The sequence below is a fragment of the Vicia villosa genome, linkage group LG1, assembly GCF_029867415.1.
Source record: "Vicia villosa cultivar HV-30 ecotype Madison, WI linkage group LG1, Vvil1.0, whole genome shotgun sequence".
In the NCBI taxonomy this organism is placed as follows: Eukaryota; Viridiplantae; Streptophyta; class Magnoliopsida; order Fabales; family Fabaceae; genus Vicia; species Vicia villosa.
Genome location: NC_081180.1, coordinates 66,373,810 through 66,394,480, shown reverse-complemented (window position 1 = coordinate 66,394,480; position 20,671 = coordinate 66,373,810). Strand labels below are relative to the sequence as shown.

The 20,671-nt window shown below is 32.9% G+C and overlaps 2 protein-coding genes and 1 non-coding gene across 5 annotated transcripts; all 3 read right to left on the bottom strand.

The window, feature by feature from the left end:
• Window positions 1–590: 590 nt before the first annotated feature.
• Window positions 591–8,368, bottom strand: LOC131640144 (vacuolar sorting protein 39-like). The gene is made up of 12 exons (XM_058910554.1): window positions 7,681–8,368; window positions 6,585–6,796; window positions 5,894–6,025; window positions 5,637–5,780; window positions 5,389–5,501; window positions 4,071–4,500; window positions 3,370–3,693; window positions 2,620–2,841; window positions 2,219–2,461; window positions 1,618–2,061; window positions 1,271–1,369; window positions 591–1,050 (listed from the first exon to the last, which is right to left on the bottom strand). The coding sequence occupies exons 1-12, from the start codon at window positions 8,093–8,095 to the stop codon at window positions 847–849; spliced, it is 2,982 nt and encodes a 993-aa protein (XP_058766537.1). The 5' UTR covers window positions 8,096–8,368; the 3' UTR covers window positions 591–846.
• Window positions 8,369–15,421: 7,053 nt separating this feature from the next.
• Window positions 15,422–15,495, bottom strand: TRNAI-UAU (transfer RNA isoleucine (anticodon UAU)). The gene has a single exon. It is a non-coding gene; the product is annotated as a tRNA-Ile (tRNA).
• Window positions 15,496–16,434: 939 nt separating this feature from the next.
• On the bottom strand, window positions 16,435–20,126 carry LOC131640127 (uncharacterized). 3 transcript variants are annotated; one of them, XM_058910534.1, is made up of 6 exons: window positions 19,849–20,126; window positions 19,078–19,169; window positions 18,464–18,640; window positions 17,792–17,890; window positions 17,433–17,678; window positions 16,435–16,879 (listed from the first exon to the last, which is right to left on the bottom strand). In XM_058910534.1, the coding sequence occupies exons 2-6, from the start codon at window positions 19,141–19,143 to the stop codon at window positions 16,583–16,585; spliced, it is 885 nt and encodes a 294-aa protein (XP_058766517.1). In that variant the 5' UTR covers window positions 19,144–19,169; window positions 19,849–20,126; the 3' UTR covers window positions 16,435–16,582. The 3 variants fall into 3 exon arrangements, with proteins under 3 accessions (XP_058766517.1, XP_058766526.1, XP_058766530.1); XM_058910543.1 differs by lacking the exon at window positions 19,849–20,126 and adding an exon at window positions 19,579–19,729; XM_058910547.1 differs by lacking the exon at window positions 19,849–20,126 and adding an exon at window positions 19,259–19,510.
• Between the last annotated feature and the right edge of the window lie 545 nt (window positions 20,127–20,671).

Sequence of the window (20,671 nt, the reverse complement as noted above, 5' to 3'; positions counted from 1 at the left end):
AAAAAATCCATTTGCAATAAGTCGAGCCTTATGCTTGACAATTTCGCCCTTTAGATTTTCTTTCACTTTGTGGATCCATCTCACACTGATTGGCTTCTTTTGTTCCGGTAAATCAACCAGCTCCCAAGTACTATTCTTCTCTATCGATTCCAGTTCCTCTTTCATCACACGCACCCACTTTGCATCGCTTAATGCCTCCTTTGTAACACCCCCCCTTTTTATTTACTAGTTAATTTGTTATTTATTTATTTACTTTACTAATTATAATATGATATGATAATTAATGAATTGAGTGATTTTGTGAACATATGTGTTAATTATGTTTTAGACTATTAAGTGTGAGAATGATATAATAAGAAATTGGGCCTAATAATAAAAATAGGAAGAATAAAAGTGGAGGTATGTGTTAGTAAACCCATTAGGAAGATATATATTTAGTAAGGGTTTGATAAATAAGAGATATAGAAATTAGAAAGAGAAAATAAGAAACTCGAGAGAAGAGGAAAAGAGGAGAGAGAAAGGGAAGAGAAGAAGATAAAACCCTTGAAGAGGATCTAAATCCAAGGAAAGAGTGAAATGAGAGAAAAATACGAGTCATGATCTTTCAATTTGTTTTCTTTTCATTTCTTTTTCTATTCCTATATTTGTATTCCCAAAATATTAACAATAAACCAAATGAAGAGGATACAAAAAGGGAGAGTATTTTGACCCGAAAAATACATGCTCCCTCTCTCAATGCTTAACTTATCCACCAAAACAAAATCAAAAACATAATATTTACATAAAGTGGAATATATGTCAATGCTCATACAACTACCAATTGGTATCACTTTTCAATATACATTTTCAAAATGGATTTTTGAATGGAGTCCCGTGGGCCACAGCTTTCATACTTTGAGAATCTCTGAAACAGACAAAATGCACTAGAGTTTTCCCATTTGGATAGACCGCAAAAACACTAGTCCCTATTTTCTTATTACACAATGAACACATGTTATCACTGCCAATCTTCATAACTGGTTTTCTCCTTTTGTAGAGTTCATCTTTCACCTGTGAAAAGCAAATTGAGTCGTGATAGATATGTACTCACACGGTAACAAAAGAGAAGCATTTGACTATGTAAGATCATGCGGCTATCTGTTTCCTAGATTGCATTACCTTAGTATGTGAAGAAGAAAGAATTAAAGGATACTATCAATAAATGTACTGAAAGCTGTCAAAAAAAAAGTAAATCTATTGAGAAGCAAGAAATTAACTGATGCATGCTTACCTGAAGGTTCTCACTCTGTCTCAAGCTCCTAACAACTGAGCAATTACGATACATTTCGCTAGATTTTCTCACAAGGGGTCCAAGAAATGGAAGCATGTTCTGCAGATAACATTCAATTGTGTACTAAATCAACTAACAGAACAAACAGAACAAACGCCACCAAGAGCATGAGTTGGATCAATAAAAACAAGTGTTTCTTGCTATCTAGCCAACATCAAGAACTGACAAAATGACCATGAAACAGGAAACCATGTGCCATTCTATAACCCAAATCTACTATAGTTATGTATCAACTTTGTCTTTAATGAAATAAAGACAATAAAATCCCTTATTTTCTTCAATTATACCTGCAGTTTGGTCTCTTTTGGTAGGAGTTTAAGGGCCTGGGCTCCGTTGATTCTATCCCACCTGCGGCTTAACAAATCGAGGGCCTCATCAAGCATAATAGAAGTATCTCCTTCCTCAATAAATTCATCTGTGTCAACATCACTCCTACCACTGTCGCTACTCTGACTAGTTTTTGTGTCCTCTGCAACCTCTATTGCAGCAATTTTCCTCGACCCTAGGCTTCTAGTTTTTGAGAATGATTTTGATCTAACCTTTCGAAGGGATTTACTTCGGGGTGATAATATATTTGAAATTTTCTTTTCATAGTTCTTCGTTGTCTTCCGTGGATTCAAATAGATTTGCAGAAGCATTAGGTATATGTTGCTGGTAGATTTTGCAGAAGCCTTATGAGTAGATTCATACACATGATCACAATACGACAATGCCAGTTCTGGAACATGAAGCTACAAATGAAAAGGGATTCACTTAGTCCCATTATATTTACACAAAAAACTAAAATTTATGTAAAATACACACGCATCAAACAATTAGTTAACATGCAATTCACCATTATAGTTGTTGATTACACAGCAAAGACAGGATAGTATTTACTTGATATACCTTATGAACATACAAAGAAAGTGCTAGTTCATGTTGGTTCATTTTTCCCAATAATATTGCCCGCTCTTCGTATAAAGCATCTGAAGGAAGAAGTTTCAGCAGAGTCTCTGGATTATATCCCGATATACTCTCCAAGGCAGACAATAATTTTTTCCGTTTGGGTGTATAAACTTTTTCATCCCATTGCTCTTGAGAACTTAAATCACCATGCCAATCAAGTACTTCAGAAAGATAGATATGCACCTACATTCCAGAGTGCAGCAAGTAAATAGAGATTATTCTCTACTATAGACTACATCTATCATATGAAAGTATCAGAGCTAAATGCGTTTGAAAAGAAAAAAAAAAATAGAACTGGTTTAGTCCTTGGAGCCATTGCATCAGATGCCTGAGGACCTCACCATTTCATTTTGCAAAGTTCCCGATACGGCATCCTCATTCATTGCAAGCACAAGCTCCAAATACGTGGATTGCAAGTTTGGAGCATGTTGCTTCAAATATAAGTTCACCATATCTGCTGGAATATTTCCAGACAAAAAGAGCTCAATTGTTTGGGTTGGGCAGCTTTCAAGAACAAGCATAGAGTACTCTAGAACAAGTGTCGGGTCTGTTTCACAAAGTGGCTGCATCAGAAACCATAACATTAGCACCGATTAACAATAACCAATGTATAATGGAAATAAATATTTTTAACTCATGCATAATGGAAACTGAATATTTTTAACTAATCCCCTAAGTGATCTGTTTCAAAAAAAGTTCCCTAGAAACATTTTTCCAGCCAGCTGTATGTCAGAAGAGGAAAATGACTAAATTATCCAATAAACTTAAGACAGCTTGCTGATGTCCATTGTCCCCACATTACTGCTGAAGAGCAAATAATGTTTGATGATGAAATTCCATTTGAGGAACACTACTAAATAAAACAAAAAACCATTCATTCCTTTAAGCCATAATAATACACCAAAAGTAACAGTACACTTGCTGTCTGATTACAGATTATATAATGTCATATTTCCAGACTCTTGCTTCCTTAGCAGCTAGGACTGTGTTAAGTCAGTTATTTTATTAAGGAAGCCAATTTATAGGCATGATACAGCTATTTGAAAACATAAATTTTAATGAGTAAAATTATCAACCAAATAAAAATTTACCTTGAGGTACTCGATGATGGCCTCCGGCCTGAATCTATGAACAATGTTAGATTGGCTAGCCTTTGACTCTTCCGCCAATTTATTAATAAGTTCAAGTGCTTCCCGGTGCTTGGAGTTGCACTTGTAAAGTTCTACTAAAGCAACATGATAGCTGCCTTCTTGAAGTATCTCTTCACATATTTTCAAATCACAGTAGTTAAGACTTCTCAACAAATTTTCAGCCATAGAAGGTTGTCCAGTTAGAAGCAATGCTTGGAGTAGAGCAGTATCTAATACTGAAGCCATCTCCCGAGCTCCTGAGCTAACAGGTACACTACCACGCCCCTGACCCCAATAATTTACCAAGTAATAACTTCAATAACAATTGTGATAAAAATCAATACTAGTATTGCATAGCTATAACGCTACAGAAAGGATTAAAGGCATCTTATGTCCCACAGATTCAGCATAAATCTTGCATACATTCTTTAAAGAAATCCACAGTACTTCAACATGTATAGTATTTTTTGTCAATAGACTATTATACGAGCATAATATTTTCTTTTTTGACCTCCAAAGATATGCATGAGTTGTAAATTCTAGCAAATATCCCCCAAAAGTATTTGTCATCATGCATATTGAAGATAAATAGAAACATTAATCGTACATGAGCCACACTTTACACATGAACAAGGAACAAACAAAACAAATCAGTATTGTACCTTGTTTATTTTCTTAAACCTAGTACTGTTACTGGATTCAAAGTTTTTACCCACTGCATCAAAAACAACTTCCTCAGTTCCTTCTGCAGTGGCTTTCTCAATAATGCCATGTCTCTTCTTCTGCAAAAATTTTATTAGAGCCATAAGCATATTATGACTCATTTTTTTCGATTCAAGTTCTGCACTGTCATCTAATTCTGACATATTGGATGCTGGAAAGGGTTCCATATCATCAGACACAGACGAAGAACCCCGGGAGAGATTCAAATCATCTCCAAAATCCAACTTATCAGCATCATGAACAATAGTTGTCTTTGGAAGGATAATGGATGTATACAGAGAAAGCACATGAGTTATATCTACTTGAGATGCTAGGAAATGTTCCATTGACTCCTCGTAGCTTCCGTTGTCAAAAAGATAGTGGGCATATCTATAATGTAACAAATCACATTTAACAACTTAATGAGAAAATTGCACAACGAAAAGTATGTTAAGATTTTTTTTTGTTGGTAGAAGAAGCATGTCAAGATTTTAGTACTTCAGAATTCCACAAGAATGAACTGCAAAAAATATTTCACCTATTACTATTGAAGGCATTGTTATGCAACCCATATCAAAACCTCAATAACTACATGCATACTAGTACTTTGGGGCTAGTATACATAATTCAAAAGGTCTCACATACAGTCTCATATTTCAATATCTTATGTATACTCTAAAATCTGTAAAGCTGAAATATGGGCTCTTAACTTGTTGACACATGACATGACATGACAATATTACAACACTAAAGGTAGAGTGTTACTTAAAGAGTTTTATTTATAGTTATTAATTATTACTTTTAGTTTTAAGAGTATTTTATAGTGTAGTTATTAATATTTAAAATATAACTATGTAATGTGTGATGAAATAATACTTGTGACATTAATCATCTAATAAAATTAATTTTATAATTTACGGGAAACTAGACAATAACGGATACAATTTGACAAGATATCAAACTCTCTTCTATGGATATAATCATTTCCTTTCGTCTCTTGAAATTACTGTGGTCAAAATTATTTAGATATTTCTTTTGAGCAGTAGGAATTTCCCATGCGGTGCATAACCACAAGTCCGCACCCTAATTATACGATAATTAAACCATCAATTTGTTATCATTTTAAGTTTTCTGTCAACAAATAAAAGTAAGTACGAAGTTTGCACTGCCACTTAACTGGTTCAGAGAGATATGACGTGTTAAAATTAAAATAAAGAAGAAAAACTGTCTTGTTTGTTTAATTTTCTTTAATAAGAATAATTTAATATGGCTATAAACCTTATATGAATTGAACCCTCCTTTGCAGCACGAAGATTTGATTCTTCAGGTGGAAGGAGCTTGCACAATGACAAAGCTTCTTCGAAGTTACCAGCGGCTGTTAATTGGACAATCTGCAATGAGATAGTTCATACAATCTTTAACATGTGATATCATAACAAAACACAAAATTGTATCAATGTTATTTCATTTGCACTAGAACCCAATAACAGGTACCACATTATGAAAATCGATCGTATTGCAAATACCTGGGCTCCAAGAGGAACAGGAAAGAGGCCATGAACAGAGTTTTCTAATGCAATAACCACTGAATTATTGCTGTGGCGAAGATGACGTACATTTCGAAAAACTACTGTTTGTATCAATGGATATGGAGCTCGGAGAGATCGAATCTGCAGAATGCAAGCAACATAAAGTGTATAGAAGCACAACCACTGCCACGCAAAAAAAAAAAGACTGAAATTTATTCTTGATAACCAGGGTTTGACACCATATATTTAGTTACCTCGACAAATCTTGGCAGCAGGGCTAAGGCATATGGCTTCTGAATTACAACTTCTGTTGGGGCCTCTGACCAACAAATCCTACCTTCTGGACGAAGTTTTCCGTTTTGGTCCACAATGACACCAATGTTCTCCTGAAAATGCAAAAGCATAAAGCAGGGGTTTTAATAAAGAACTTCAGTTAATATTTTGAGTGTTCGCCCCTGCTCTAATAGTAGCTAGATTTTGAGTTCCCGCATCAATATTTCTAACATTGTTGCTTAGATACAACTTTCAGAAACATATTCACTTGACCATTCTTGGGGCAAGCAATATTGTGCTAATGAGTTTATACAAGTGCATGAGCAATATAAAACTATTTGATCCATGTGACATTACCAAGTGGAAGAACACCTTTTGTCTCATTGCGGTATATATAACTGATACCTCCCTACCCTACCCTACTTCGTATGTTCAAGCAGTTTACAACTTCAATCCTAACCCTATAGGCCAGTTTGAACATGGCCAGTATATCTATTCAACATAATGTCATAGCCATTGGCTCATTGGCAACGTGGCAAGGAAAAGTATGACGTGCATTTATTATAACTTCTAAGCACTTTATGCCACTACGAAAAGAATGCACTTGTGGAAATATGAAACAATTAGCGCCAACATATATATCATTCAAGAGTCAAACAATCAAGTGAATACCTTGCCTAGAAGGAGCTCTCCAGAAGGAAGAGATACCACCAAAGGTGGTGCTAGCCTCCCAGAAGTAAAAACTTCAGATATTGCACCAGTTGTAGCATTAAGAATCACATACTCTTTCCTAATTCCCAAACATATGTTATCACCACACCAATTCATTGACTTCACCACATCAGGAACACCAAAGTCTTTCACCTCCACAAATCCTCTACCACCTAGGAAAAACACCAACAGGTCATCATAACTAAGGAAACACAATCACATCAAAGCCGTATTTTTCTCCATACGCCAAACATGTATTCACATTAAACACTTCTAGCTACATATTTAAGTTCCTTTTATTTTCCTGTTTTTTGAGCTTCTATACCAAATACCACACCGAGTAAATAAATTACTCCGCTTTACTACATTTAGAAATTCAGTGATCAAGATTAAGGAATTGAATTATCACCTTCTCTGTAGATGTGAGTTTTTGATTTCCATCAAAACAACTAAAAACTAAAAATCATGCTTCGTGGATAAACCTCTCTCCGGTAGTAATTACGGCTTGTGGTATAGTTAATTATTTGTGAATGATTAAAACTATGCCGTAACCCTCTAGGTTGAGTTGCCCTGTGCTGACAGCTCCATGCCATTGGCTTGACTGGCACCATCACAGGTACTAATGATAACGACAAATGAGTATCATTCACTACAGATGAGAATTCAGTATTTTGCAGTTATTTTAAAATCTAGTTACATAGTGGCCTTATGTTGCTATATGACAAGCTATGAAGCATGGACACCCCTAACACGACATTAACATGGCGACACCAATAATAATTTGTAAAAATAAATAAATTAACGTAAGCACAATCCGCCTTTTTTTCAGAGGTGTCGGTGCTTCAGAGATGATGACAAATGCACCTCCATTTAACTCTTCATATGATACTACAATAATTTTTATATCAAAATGCATAACCTACTACTACTATTACTACTACTACATAATGCACAAGTCTAAATTAGTTGAGATCAAGTTAGTTTTTAAGTTTTAATACTAATCAAATTAAAAGATAGAAAGAAAAAAAGTATTAACCGAGAGAGAGAAGAGAATTACCGTCGTGTCTGAAGATACAGACTCGCTTCTGTCTAGCAAAGCACAAGAAGCCTCTACGCTCATCCCAGCAAAACGCATTAGCGCCTTTAGCCTTGGTGATAACAGCAATAATCTCAAACGAAGAAAGCTTATGAAACGCGATGGATTCCGAGAGCGAGAGAAGAAGCTCTCTCGATTCCACCACCTGCATTGACACCACAGCCTTCTTCGCGAATCCTTTTAGGTTTCTCTCCAATGTATATAACTCCTTCCGTATCTCCGGCACCGTCGCTGAACGCTTCGATTCGGGAGCGTAGACGAGGAGAGAGCCATCGGCGCAGCCTAAGAGGATCTTGGAACCGTACGATTCAACGGATTCGATTTTGGATGGGCAATCGGTGAGGAGTTCGAAGGAATCGTAGGCACTGTGCACCATTCTCTTGTTTGTAACTGGTTGAGAAGATGCATAGATGATTGAAATGGATTTTGCAGTAAACGGTGTCGTTTGGTGGAATGATTGTTTGGAGTTGGAATGGTTTTTTGTGTTCCTGAAGGCGGGGAACGCTTCTGGTGCTCATGGTGGTTGTTCAGAGTGTAGACAATTGGCTAACTAACAAACTGCCATGAGGAATTTTACTTTTTTTTTTTTTATAAAATTTTACATTCTTGATATTTCATTAACTTTTTAATTTTAAAAAAGTGATCTAAATCCCAGAGTTCACTAGCAGACTAAAAGAAAACACTCAACTAAATTTTTATAATAAACTTATGAGGTGTCAATCAAATCGACATTGACCATATTCATAGGGTTAATAGGGTTTTTATTAATATTTTAATTGATAGTAATGTAACAATGTTGGTGAATAATATAAATATAGTAATTTTTATTGGTAAAATAAAATTGGTTAATAAATATAAAAACTTGATTAATGAAATGATTAAGTTAGTTGATAAACGTTCACCTATTCAAAATAATTTAGTAGAAAATAAAGTTGGTTAATGAAAAGTAAAATGTTAGTTAATGAAATGATGAAATTAGTTAATAAACGTCCGGATATTAAAAATAATTTAGTAATAAAATGAAGTTGGTTAATGAAAAATAAAATGTTGGTTAACGATATAAAGTTGGTTATTTTATTATTTAAGATATTTTACGTCTTGATGTCAATACACTCAATAACCACGTTCAAAACTATATTAACGAACTTATCACACTCAATTAACCAATTTTATTTTACGACTTAATATTACTCGTTGATGTCAGAATATATATTAACCAAAGTATAAATTGTATTAACTATTTTTTTATATACTACTAACCAAAGTTCTTTTAGTGTAAAATTATAAAAAAGTCAAAATAAAAAAATTACTATTCACTGTATTTGTGAACAGTACCTATGGTGTAGGTGTAACATTTGGTAGTGTCAAAATTACATTACTCTAAATTTATTTGCAATTTATAGCACAAATATTTTTTTAAATAATAAATTTGTATACGTATAAAATAAATTTATTTATTTTAAATAAGAAGTCATATATTGAGAAGAGAAAAGCACTATATAAAAGATGGGCTAGGTCAAAACCCATTTAAAAAGTTATGAATCTTAAAAAAATGTCAATCGAGCCTATTTTTTCAAAGGAAGAAAATCAAAAAAAATTCAAAGGAAGAAAATCAAAATAAGTTGTGATGCTTATATTAGGAAATTAATTCGTACAAATTGTTCTCCTCTCTATAAATGTGAGATGATAAAAAAGACATTTTTGTAATATTATCCATGCAAGCTTTCCACTTCTTTCTCAGTTGTCAAGGAACAATATATGTATTGTTGAGGGCTTGAACCACCATGAAGGAAATAGTTTCTATCTAGAGTTTTAGTCAACCAAGATCCTTAGCAATGTCAATGGCTCTAATGACTACACTAAATTCAACATGAATAAAAGAGCATATGCTAAGAGTTTCAAAAAAGGCAAAAGGAAGTCATTACTATTGTTTTTGAAAATACTTCCACAACCAACTTTGATAGTGTCATATTAAATATCCCATCACAATTACATTTAATCCATTCAAAATTGGGAGGATGCCAAATAACTTTAATATCTTAGGAGCTCTAGAAGGATGAATCGTCACTTGAAAAAGCTTTCATAAAAGCAAAATCTTGCATGGAGGAGTTTGAGGTCACATTTGAATTGTTACCTGTAATGATGATCTGAGCTTGTATGTTAGAAAGAATGTGTTGCAAAGTTGGAGCAATGTGCTTGAATAAAGCCATAGTCCTAGCCTACCAACTGTTTTGGCATACTTCATACCCAAAACAACATTGGAAACCCCATATACGTCATCTCAATGAACGATGTTTGTTGACGGATAATGATGAATTTGTTGATGTAATTGGATTGGATATAGGTGGTAAAATATTAGGTACTTCTAGATGTATGATTATTCGACACATTAGTTTTCATGAATGATATATGTCTTAGATTATTGTGATGTATCATCTTGTTACACTGATTTGAACACTTCTATTTTATGACTTTGGGTTCGCTATTGGACTTTTATTCTTTTAGATGTGAACTTCCTTAATGAAATTTGAAAACTTCCCTCCTAACTTCCTCATTTCCTTAGGTCTTAAACTTTTTTCTACCAAATCTAGATTAGACATGTTAACCTAATCTTTGGTGTATTTGTTCCAAGCATCTTCAATATTAGATTATTGATTGCTCTAATCAACACGTATCATTCTTGGTTATTCATGATTTAATTCAAATAGCCATTAATAACATATATTCCTCCATCTGTCATATTATAAAAAGGAATTTAAGGAATGGTCTCTCTAAACTCTAGCCCATCTACCAATTTCCTTGGAGATATTTGGGTGAATTCAATGCCATTTTAGGTTCTCATGAAAATATAGGCCTTCACTCTCCTAATAGGTCCTCCATGTTTGATTTTCAACCAACAACAACAATATGATAGATCCTCCCACATAAGGGGTTTTTAATACTAGGTCTAATGGAAGGCATGGTCCTGTTTTGGTTGAAAGAAGGTTAGATAGAGTTTTATGAAATCAAGATTGGAATAACACCAATGTTTGCTCTATAGCCACTTCTCTTATAAAACTCAAGTTAGATCATTATCCTGTCATCTTAGAAGCAAGCTTTACTCCTAAAAAGATATTCAAGTCTCGCTTTAAATTCCTTAGTATGTGGACCATGAATGATCAATGGAGAGATTTTATAGCCAAGAGTTGGTCTCAGCCTATTGTCGGATGCCCTATGTATGTATTTTCCAAGAAACTTCAATTGTTGAAATCAAACCTAAAGTCTCGGAACAAAAAAGTCTTTGGTGATATTCACAGGTTATTCAATGATTCCACTATGAATCTTAGTAACACCAATAACCAAATTTGAGTTAGAGCAAGCCTTGGCCAGAGAGGAAATGTTTTGGATGAAAAATGAAAGCTAAAATGGCACAAAGATGGGGATATGAACACTTCTTTTTTCATAGGATGGAAAAAAAATTCAAAAAACATGATCACTCTTTTGACAAATGGAGATCAAATTTTAACAGATCCAAATGCAACGACAGATCATGCACTTGATTATTTCACTAATACTTTTGTTTTGAAGATCAAGTTCAAGATACCAACTTTATATCTGATGTGATTCCAAACTTAGTGGATGATACCGTGAATAATGTTCTTACTATGCTCTCATCTTTTGATGAAATCTTAAATGTAGTTTCCAATCTTAACAAAGATAGTGCTCATAGGCCAGATGATTTTGGAGGAGTCTTCTTCCGAACCTATTGGACAATCATTGAAAGTGTGGTGTTTATAAATTTGTTTCACGGTTTTTTAAATCAGGATAGATCCTTCAAAACTACAGCACAAACCTCATCATTCTTATCCATAAATCTAAATATGCAGATTCTATGAACAAATTTAGATATCGTTTGGCCAAGCTTTTTTCGATTGTAAATGTTATTTTTAAGCTGAAGTTGAAAATAAGAGCTCTATAAATAAAGTTAAAGTGTGTTTGATAATATTTATAATTTTCAAATTTTAAAGTTAATTTTAAACTAAATCGTTTGATATATATCTATGGAATTATTTTATTTAATATATAAATAAAATAATATAAAAGTGATAAAATAATAAAATATGATTCTTTCTTCAAATTTAATATAGTGTTTGATGTAAAATATTTGTGAGTGAAAGTACTGATTTTTATTCATACTTTAAAAATAATAAAATATTAAATATATATGTAGAAATATTTTACACAAAAAATTGGATACAAATTAAAATAAAATACTACTATATTACTAAAAGATATGAAATATGTTAAGAAAATTAAATGAATATTTTTTTTTAATATTTGAAAATATGTGAAGATAATGTTGGCACGTGAATGAATATTTTTTTTTTTTGAATTAGATAAAATAAAGTAATATGGAAAGAATTATGAAAATGTATGTTGAGTGAAGAATTAAAAAATAATTTATAATAATGAGATAGTATAAATCTTGTTTATTGGGATTTGAAGATATATAGTTATCTACAAGTAAATGTTTCAAAAAGTTATTATAAAATTATTTTCTGCAAGCAAGAGGTTATTAGTCACCCTCCATGTATAACATCTGCAAGTGTCATTATGATGGTCATTCTTCACACTTTCTTCCAATGTTGTTTTGCTAGCAAGATTTGGAATTGGCTTTGTAAAATTGTCAACTCTCATGTGTCCCTCAACTGTATTGAAGACTTTTGACAACTTTGCCTTAAATATATATCACCTCAGAGTGCATTGGTCATCAAGGCAGATCTTATCTACTCTGTCAACTCTATTTGGAAAGTCAGAAATATGGTCAGGCATCGTCATGTCAACGCCACCTTCAAAGAACAATTTCATTTTGACACAAATTTTCTTGCCAGGTAACAATTGTCACCTTACCTCTTCCTCTTCCATTTCTTACTTTAAGATAATTTAAGCCTCTCGTGCTCCAATGATCAAGGAAGTGGCCTCATATTCTTGACTGAATAAAGTATAATCCTAGTGGCTCTTTTACTTAACAACCTTTATCTATTGATTATGGTGATGTTTTCAGAAACAACAAGGGGGACCATTGCTTAACTATGTTGAACCAGACACTTTTTATTCCTCCTTACATGTTGAATTTTTTGCGGCGCTCAAGACAATTGAGTTTGCTAGAGATAAAGTATGGTCAAATCTTTGAATTGAGACATACTCTCTTTTGGTTATCTAAGTTTTTTTTTCCAAAAGATTCCTTGGTGTCTTGACAGTTAAGAAACTGATAGCTTTTTAAGGTAAGAACATATTCGCTAACATGACTTTTTTTTATTTCCCATGTATTTAAATAAGGGAATTCTTGTACGGACTTATTGTAGGACGCATATCTATCTCTCTTATACTTTTTAATTCAATTCCTTTAGAAATTAAGGGTGACTTTGTAAAAAAAAAAAAAGACCAAGATTGTTTTTTTTAATTTTATATTCTTTTAAAAGGGTCTTATTCTAGTCCCTCTATCTCTCTCTTTTTTTTTTTAATTTAATATTCTCTTTCTTTTTCTTTCAATATAATCCTCATTAAAAAAATGGAAATTAAGGGTGACTTTGTAAAAAAAAAAAAACCAAGATTGTCTTTTTAAATTTTATATTCTTTTAAAAGGGTCTTATTCTAGTCCCACTCTCTCTCTTTTTTTTTTATATATATATTCTCTTTCTTTTTCTTTCAATATGACCCTCATTAAAAAAAAATCCATAATATATTTGTATTTTGCCAAAACCATCCCATAATTAATAAGAAATTGCTCACACCAACAAAAGATTTAAAAGCTATAAAATATTAATACATACACAAAATACATATACTCATCTCAACCCTTGACGATGAATGATAATCTAAGAAAATAAAATTGATAGAATATAATCATATTCATCATGTGAGTGACTAACATCAAACACATTTTCATTTTCAATCTAAAATATGATAATCATAAAATATAAGCCTAGAATCGGAAACACTATTATACATCCATCTCCAAGAATAAAACATTATGTTGGATATGACCGCTTCGAAGCTAAAAAGGGTATTATCAAAGATAATAGCATTCTTCATTAACCATATGCTCCAAATTAAAGCCAACCAAATTAAATTAAGTTTAGTTCTAGTCTTGGCTTCTTTCACCTTGTCTTGAATGCAACCGAAATTCTTGAATTCTTCAAAAGAAATCTCCACATCATTTCCCAACCAAAGGAATATTCTTTCCCAAACCCCTTTCGATACTAAACATTGTAAGAAGAGATGTTCTAAAGTTTCCGGATGATTAGTACAAAACAAGCAATCAAGAGAAGTAGCATTAGACAAACCTCTATTGGCCAAAAGGTCTTTTAGAGGAAGTCTATTGATAAAAAATCTCCAACCGAAAATCTTAATCTTTTTCGGAATGTTAAGCTTCCAAATGACTTCCAACAATTTGATAGAAGAAGTTGGCCAAGCTAAATCCTTTGCATATGACACCAAATTGGATACACTAGCTACCGAAAAACAACCATTAGTAGTTAGTTCCCAATGAAAATCGTCACTAGCCGAAGTGTCTGGAACAATGTCGCTCAAAGTCGCCTTTAACCTCCTCATATGAAATTCGAAAACCGAACCCCTCCCGTGGTTGGCCAAGTCGCTTCCGAAGAAATTCTTCACTAGTTTTATTTCAAGTCTTTAAATACAATTTTTTAGATTGTCAATGTTTACCCATACAAAAATAGCATAGGTGAAATTTGAAGAGGAAAGGGCTATGTTTTTTTCCTTCTACTTACTAAATTAACAAAATTAAAAAAGGCTTTTTAAAAAAACTAAATGTGATTAAAATATTATATGATCCTCTATCAAGTCCCCAAACTCTTCATCAAAACAAAACTAAGGAATAGATCCAACCCAACCCCTAGAATCTGACTTCTTGTCATGTTTTATGTTTTGGATGTCTTTTGAAAAAAGTATGCTTCCGTATCTTATGCATATCTACTATTACCTCCGGTCCTATTTATAAGAAAAGATTCTCTTTTTATATACATTGAATAAATAATGTATCTAGACAGTATGTAGTCCAGATACATTATTTATTCAATGTATCTTAAAAGAGAATCTTTTTTTATAAATGGGACCAGAGGGAGTATTATATATTCTATTCTGATGTGATTAAAGTTTTTTTTGTTTGTTTGACTGAATAATGTGATTAAAGTTTCTTAAATTACGTCTGTTATGATACAAGCATTAGCTGTGATGTGATGCTCGTAAAAATACTTACGTGCAAATTTATGCTCCAAAGAGCTTATTTTATTTTGGTATGCTACACAAGATTGTGGACTAATGCTTATTGTGTGTATTTATCCCTCAATGGATGCTTGAAGACAAGTAAAAAATAGATCAATAATTTCAGTATGACAAGCAAGGAAACTAAACAAAGATTAATTTGAGTTGACTATAGAAATAATTGAAGGCAAATAGTGTAGAATGCTCTATGATTGGAGGGGCAAAAACAATTCAGAATATGCTTAATGATAAAAAAAAAAATGCTAGTAGAATTTGCAAAAAATTGTCAAAAACAGTCTTACAAAAAATAGTGTAGAATGCTCTATGATTGGAGGGGCAAAAACAATTCAGAATATGCTTAATGATAAAAAAAAAAATGCTAGTAGAATTTGCAAAAAATTGTCAAAAACAGTCTTACAAAAAATGGCAAAAATATTGGTCCCGGCGGGGCTCAAACCCGCGACCTTCGGCTCATAAGACCAACGCTCTAACCAACTGAGCTACGGGACCATTTTGTTTGAATTGATACAATGGAAATATAAATATGTTATAATAAACAAGATTTATTACTTAATAATTATGTCTGAAGTGAGGGATTATAGAGATCATAAAAAAGAAATTTTACTGATGAAAACATAGAATCAATCACTTGAAAGTACTATCAATAGTTTATTTGTCAACTAAACTTTGACATGTAAAATTGTAGAAGGTTATATAAGAAAATTCATAAGTCTATCTTTCAATACAAAATGAACAAGTCATTTTGACCAGACAAAAAAAAGTCTTCTGTCATGATTTAAAATATAAGCAAATCTTAATTAATTTTGCCATATTTAATTATATTATTCCTTATATCTTTTTACCAATTTCAATTTCATTTTTCAAATGACTTTTATTTCTGAGATAACTAAAATGAAAACAACTACTTGAAGGTGTGAGATAGTTATTTTTGTTTATATACTTGATTGGATGAAATATTGAGTTAAAAACGGTTGAAATATTGAATTAAAAATAGATAATTCTTATATTCTAAATCAAAAAATTGTCATGGCATCCGTTTTCTACCATAGGATACTGAAAACTTGCGGAATTTAACATAATTATTATACTTAATTTTCTGAATTTCAACGGTTCTAAATTAATCACAGCAATGTTTAAGGACTTAGCACAAGACAAGACTTCAATACCACAACAAATTTCTATGCCAAAATCTAGAGGAATTGTTTTGGCACATAAGAGTTGTGGAATTAAATGCTTCCCCGGTAAATACAAGGCATGAAAAACATGATAATCTACATTTTAACTTATAGCCAAACCAAGCCATTGATTGATGTAAATTATATGTATTACTCAGCTTATAACGAATTAGCCCATTGCAGATAGTTAATAAACTAACCTATGGTGATATTGTGGCTTGTCAATACTATATGGAATATCAAATCAAATATGTAGCAGCCACAACCTTAATACTTTTATTGAGGCATTGGAATACATCAATGAAAATGTATGGATTACAGTAACTAGGTGTTATGAATAAAAGTTTAAAGAAGCAATATAGCACTGTTAATGTAATAACAGACATAATATGAAAACTTAATCAACTAACGATACTGCCCACGGGTTCTGGTGCTACCTCTGCCCCGCCATGGCCATTCTTAGTAGTGAAGGGCTTCTCATCATTAAGTCCCCAGAACTTTGCAGTTTTAACATCATCTTCGGTCATTAACTGTGAGAACTCTTCATGGTCATACTTTAAAGTAGCTTTCCCGCCAAATTCACTAGGAAGATTTTCCATGTCGAAGAGTGATTTCATCAGCTCCACACTGTCTTTATTGTTGAGATAAACAAACTTTACCTTCTGGGCTGTCTTGGGATCCAGGAAGTATTTTACAGCCTATCAAAATGGTAGTAATTTTAATTTGTTAAATGGAAGAGGTAACTGTTAAAAACTTATAATCCAACCTCAAATCGTAAGCAAAATAAGTTTATCCAAAATCAATGTGGCACATGAATGAAATCTATTTGCTGACACAAGGGAAAAGTGAAATCTAGACCCTTGAATCGAAAAAAGGTACAGAGAGACATGAGAGACATGAAAGAATATAGGAGAAAAAAATGGACCTGGGACATAAATCGGGGACTGTGGGAAGGGACCAGTGGAAAATCATGTCAAGAGTACAATTCAAAAATAATAAATACATATAGGTGAAAGTCCTTGTCGAGTTTAATGTGGAGAGCAAAACAATATGATATGGATATTCAATTATTATAAATGTTCTAGAAGTTGTTGGTGAAACAAAGCAAAATACACTTACAAACATTTATTACCCAAGTATTGTTTGATCTTTTGAAATAAAATATAAGTGAGAGAAATTACATCCATGCAATGTGACCTACCATTCAACAATGAAGCAGAAGAATTATAGTTGCAGGGAAGGAGAACAAACCTTCCAGAAAGCCTGAAATATTCTTGGTGGATTATACAGAAAAGCAATAGCAAGCCTTTCTGGATAGTGGTTTTGCAAAATGTGAATAATATCACGAGCAGTTTTAATAGCAACATTTGTGCTAAATGAAAATCCTGTGAAGTCTATCAACCATGACATTTGTTCCTGACCATCGGAAAGATTAAGTACAGCATTTTCCAACAGATAGACTAAATGCTTGATATTATTTTCTGGGGATTTTGTGTTCTGACAGAAGGAAACAGATTGAACAGAGTTAGTTAACCTGTTATGTACAAAGAAGCCTTTTTAATTAACTACATATAGCCTCAATAATAATGAATGTACATCTTAGTTCAAACCTGCATCCCTGGTCTCATAATAAGCACTGTCCTCCCAAGTCTATCATGAAAATTAGCTCGGGATACTTTTCCCGTCTCGCCCTCATGTGCTACTTCAGACTGAATTTAGGAAACCATTTAATTGTAAATACAGGTCATAATGCATGAAAGAGAAATATGCATAAATAGGCTATCAGGCTATGCAGATATTAAACTCATGCAGAAACACATCATCTTTTTGGAAATAAATGCAGAAACACAGCAACTTAATTTTTACAATTTGAAACTTAGATGCACTTTGTTGACCTAATATTTGAGTAATCCAAATACTCAAGTGTTGATTTACAATTTAATAATTATGTTTCTTGAACAAAACTAAACAAAAAAACTAGATATGTTAAAATACATAAAAGTATCCAGCAGCAGATTATAGAAGATACATACAATGAAATGAATTGTGTTTGCCAAGAGAAGGGGCAAAACAACACATCAACCATTAAGTAAGGTCCAGACACGTTAGACAGCAGAACAAAAATAGCATAGCTCCAGAAGACTTAGTATGTCATCAATTCGTCAAATCGTGTATAGTACGGATCAATGCCACACTTATAATTTGTAACATGTTCATGATACAAATGTTTCAGCGTCATCAATGGAGTATGTGAAGGTAAAAATCAAATAAGTCAAACTAACCCAGCGGATTTCCTCAGGTTTATAAGTAGATCTCCACTTGAGTGATTCCTCCAGCATTTTCTTGGCTTTATCAACATTCCAGTTTCGAGCTTCTAAATATCTCCTTAAACATGCATCTGTGCAATACATCAATGGACGCCCGGATAAGGGCCCAATAGCAGTTCTCAGTTCAGCCACCTGTTCATAGATCCAGGTACACTTAGTGCTAATAGTAAATGTATTTCACATAAACAAAGCATAATATTTTTCCTATTATCATTACATGAAGCAGTGATATAGTGAAATCAAAATCATCAGCTACTTTTATTTGGGATTTTTTCAATACTTGATCTGAAATTTCTTAGTTGTTTTCGTGAACCCGGGTATCCCCCAACTGGAAAAATGTTAGTATCATGGATCAAACCTAAGGCCTCTTACATAGAACTCACTCGTTATCATACCGACTCCAAATAGATGTTCTTCCACACACGCGAGTCCGAGATCCAACTCTTGACCATTTATAAGTGAACCCGGTCATTTAACAATCGTGTATACGCAGCCACACCACCATACACTGAATGCATGTTTGGATTGACAGAAAATGTAGCGAAATGGGCAAAATAAATGAAGTGTACCTTAGCATCATGATTTGAGGAAGCATTCTCTGGCTGATTCTGGGTTTGCTTTCTAAGAAGAAACATGTTGACTCTTAAATGTAACTCCCAACCTATAACAGAAAATTTCAAATAAGATTATTTTTCATTACCCCAAAAGTGACAACAGCACTTACATTCCAATCAAAATTAATAACTCTACCAACACTGTTGTACTAAAATCACGTGTAAGGCTATAGCATCTGACTCAGAACTCAACCAAAAAAATTATCGGAAAGTAACAACACGTTTATTTCCAATACATGAAGGTCAACATTTTCAACCTGAATTGTTATTGTTCTCTTCAGAAAAAAAAATCGATCTACTAAAACTCGTGATTCAGAATTGACCAACTTTTACCACCTTATATAATTTTTTTTAGTTTTCAAATCACCAACATAGGAAAATTTTGACTCAAGCATAGTGGCGTTGACTATAATAATCACCTAAAAAATTGATTAAAGTAAAAATAAAACCGTTTACCCTTCACTCAGTGGTTTATATGGATTCAAAAATGAAATTGATGAAACAGTAATCGGTTCAAAGTTTAGGAATCAAAACGGCACGATATAGAGCTGAAACGCACACGAAGATTTTAAATCTGAGAGCTAGTAAAAAGATTGAAAAATAAAAATAAAGGTTCGGAGAGTGTAAACGCGATTCATGTTATCTTGAAGGAAAAAAATTACTGGAACGGATCGAAGTGAGAAATGAGCAGAAAGGAAGATAATCGATAAGCGATTATAAACAAACCTGGAGAGAGCAACAGAGAGAGAGAGGGAATGTTTGGGAGAGAAAGGTTATGGTATACTGTTACTGTTTGTAACTTTTTCAGAGAGAGAGAGAGAGAGAGAGAGAGAGAGAGAGAGAGAGAGAGAGAGAGAGAGAGTATGGGACTGGCGTTTTATTTTATGAGTTGATAATGAAAATAAACAGTGCAGTCTTTATAGTGATGAGCGATGAAGAAGGTAATGGTGGCTTATAAATAAATAAGTGGATTGAGTCACGCGAAATTCATTTTGATTTAATAGTGTTGTGACTTGTGAACGAAACGGTCATAGTTGGTAGAAAATGAAACAGATAGAAAAATACGTAGAATCCGTCTTTCCCTTTCGATTCATCATTAAATAATTAAATACTCCATAGATCTGATAATGCACCAAAACGCGCCAATTGATGGGAAATTAATATATATAAAAAGCCTCTTTTCTAGGGAAAAGGAAAGTCCTTGTTATCTCTTTATTTATAGAAAAATTATTTAAAAAATTTCATGATATATAGGCTCTATTCGGTAAAATTAACGGTTCGGTGATAAGCTAGCTGATAACTTATAGCTGATCAATTTATAGTTGATAGCTGATAACTGATAGATGATAAGCTAATTAAAATGTTTGGTAAAATTACCAGTTTAACTAGTGTTTACGGTGATTTCCGGTAAACAACCGCTAGTCTTCCAAACTATAATAAATATGATTTGGTTACTCGCAGGATCGACTAGATTGATCCTAGGACATAGTCAAAAAGATTGTTATTGATGGTCATTTGAACCATATCTATGATTCATCTTGTCAATAAG

Bases quoted from the DNA above. Each gene is read 5' to 3' on its own strand.
- LOC131640144 (XM_058910554.1), bottom strand. From the start codon at position 8,095: ATGGTGCACAGTGCCTACGATTCCTTCGAACTCCTCACCGATTGCCCA. The intron at 6,797-7,680 runs GTAATTCTCTTC...TGTTTTTCCTAG, and splicing joins CTGTATCTTCAGACACGACG to GTGGTAGAGGATTTGTGGAG. The intron at 5,502-5,636 runs GTATTTGCAATA...ATCTCATTGCAG, and splicing joins CTGTTCCTCTTGGAGCCCAG to ATTGTCCAATTAACAGCCGC.
- LOC131640127 (XM_058910534.1), bottom strand. From the start codon at position 19,143: ATGTTTCTTCTTAGAAAGCAAACCCAGAATCAGCCAGAGAATGCTTCC. The intron at 18,641-19,077 runs GTACACTTCATT...ATCTATGAACAG, and splicing joins CCTCAAATCATGATGCTAAG to GTGGCTGAACTGAGAACTGC. The intron at 17,679-17,791 runs GTTTGAACTAAG...TCCTTCTGTCAG, and splicing joins TTATGAGACCAGGGATGCAG to AACACAAAATCCCCAGAAAA.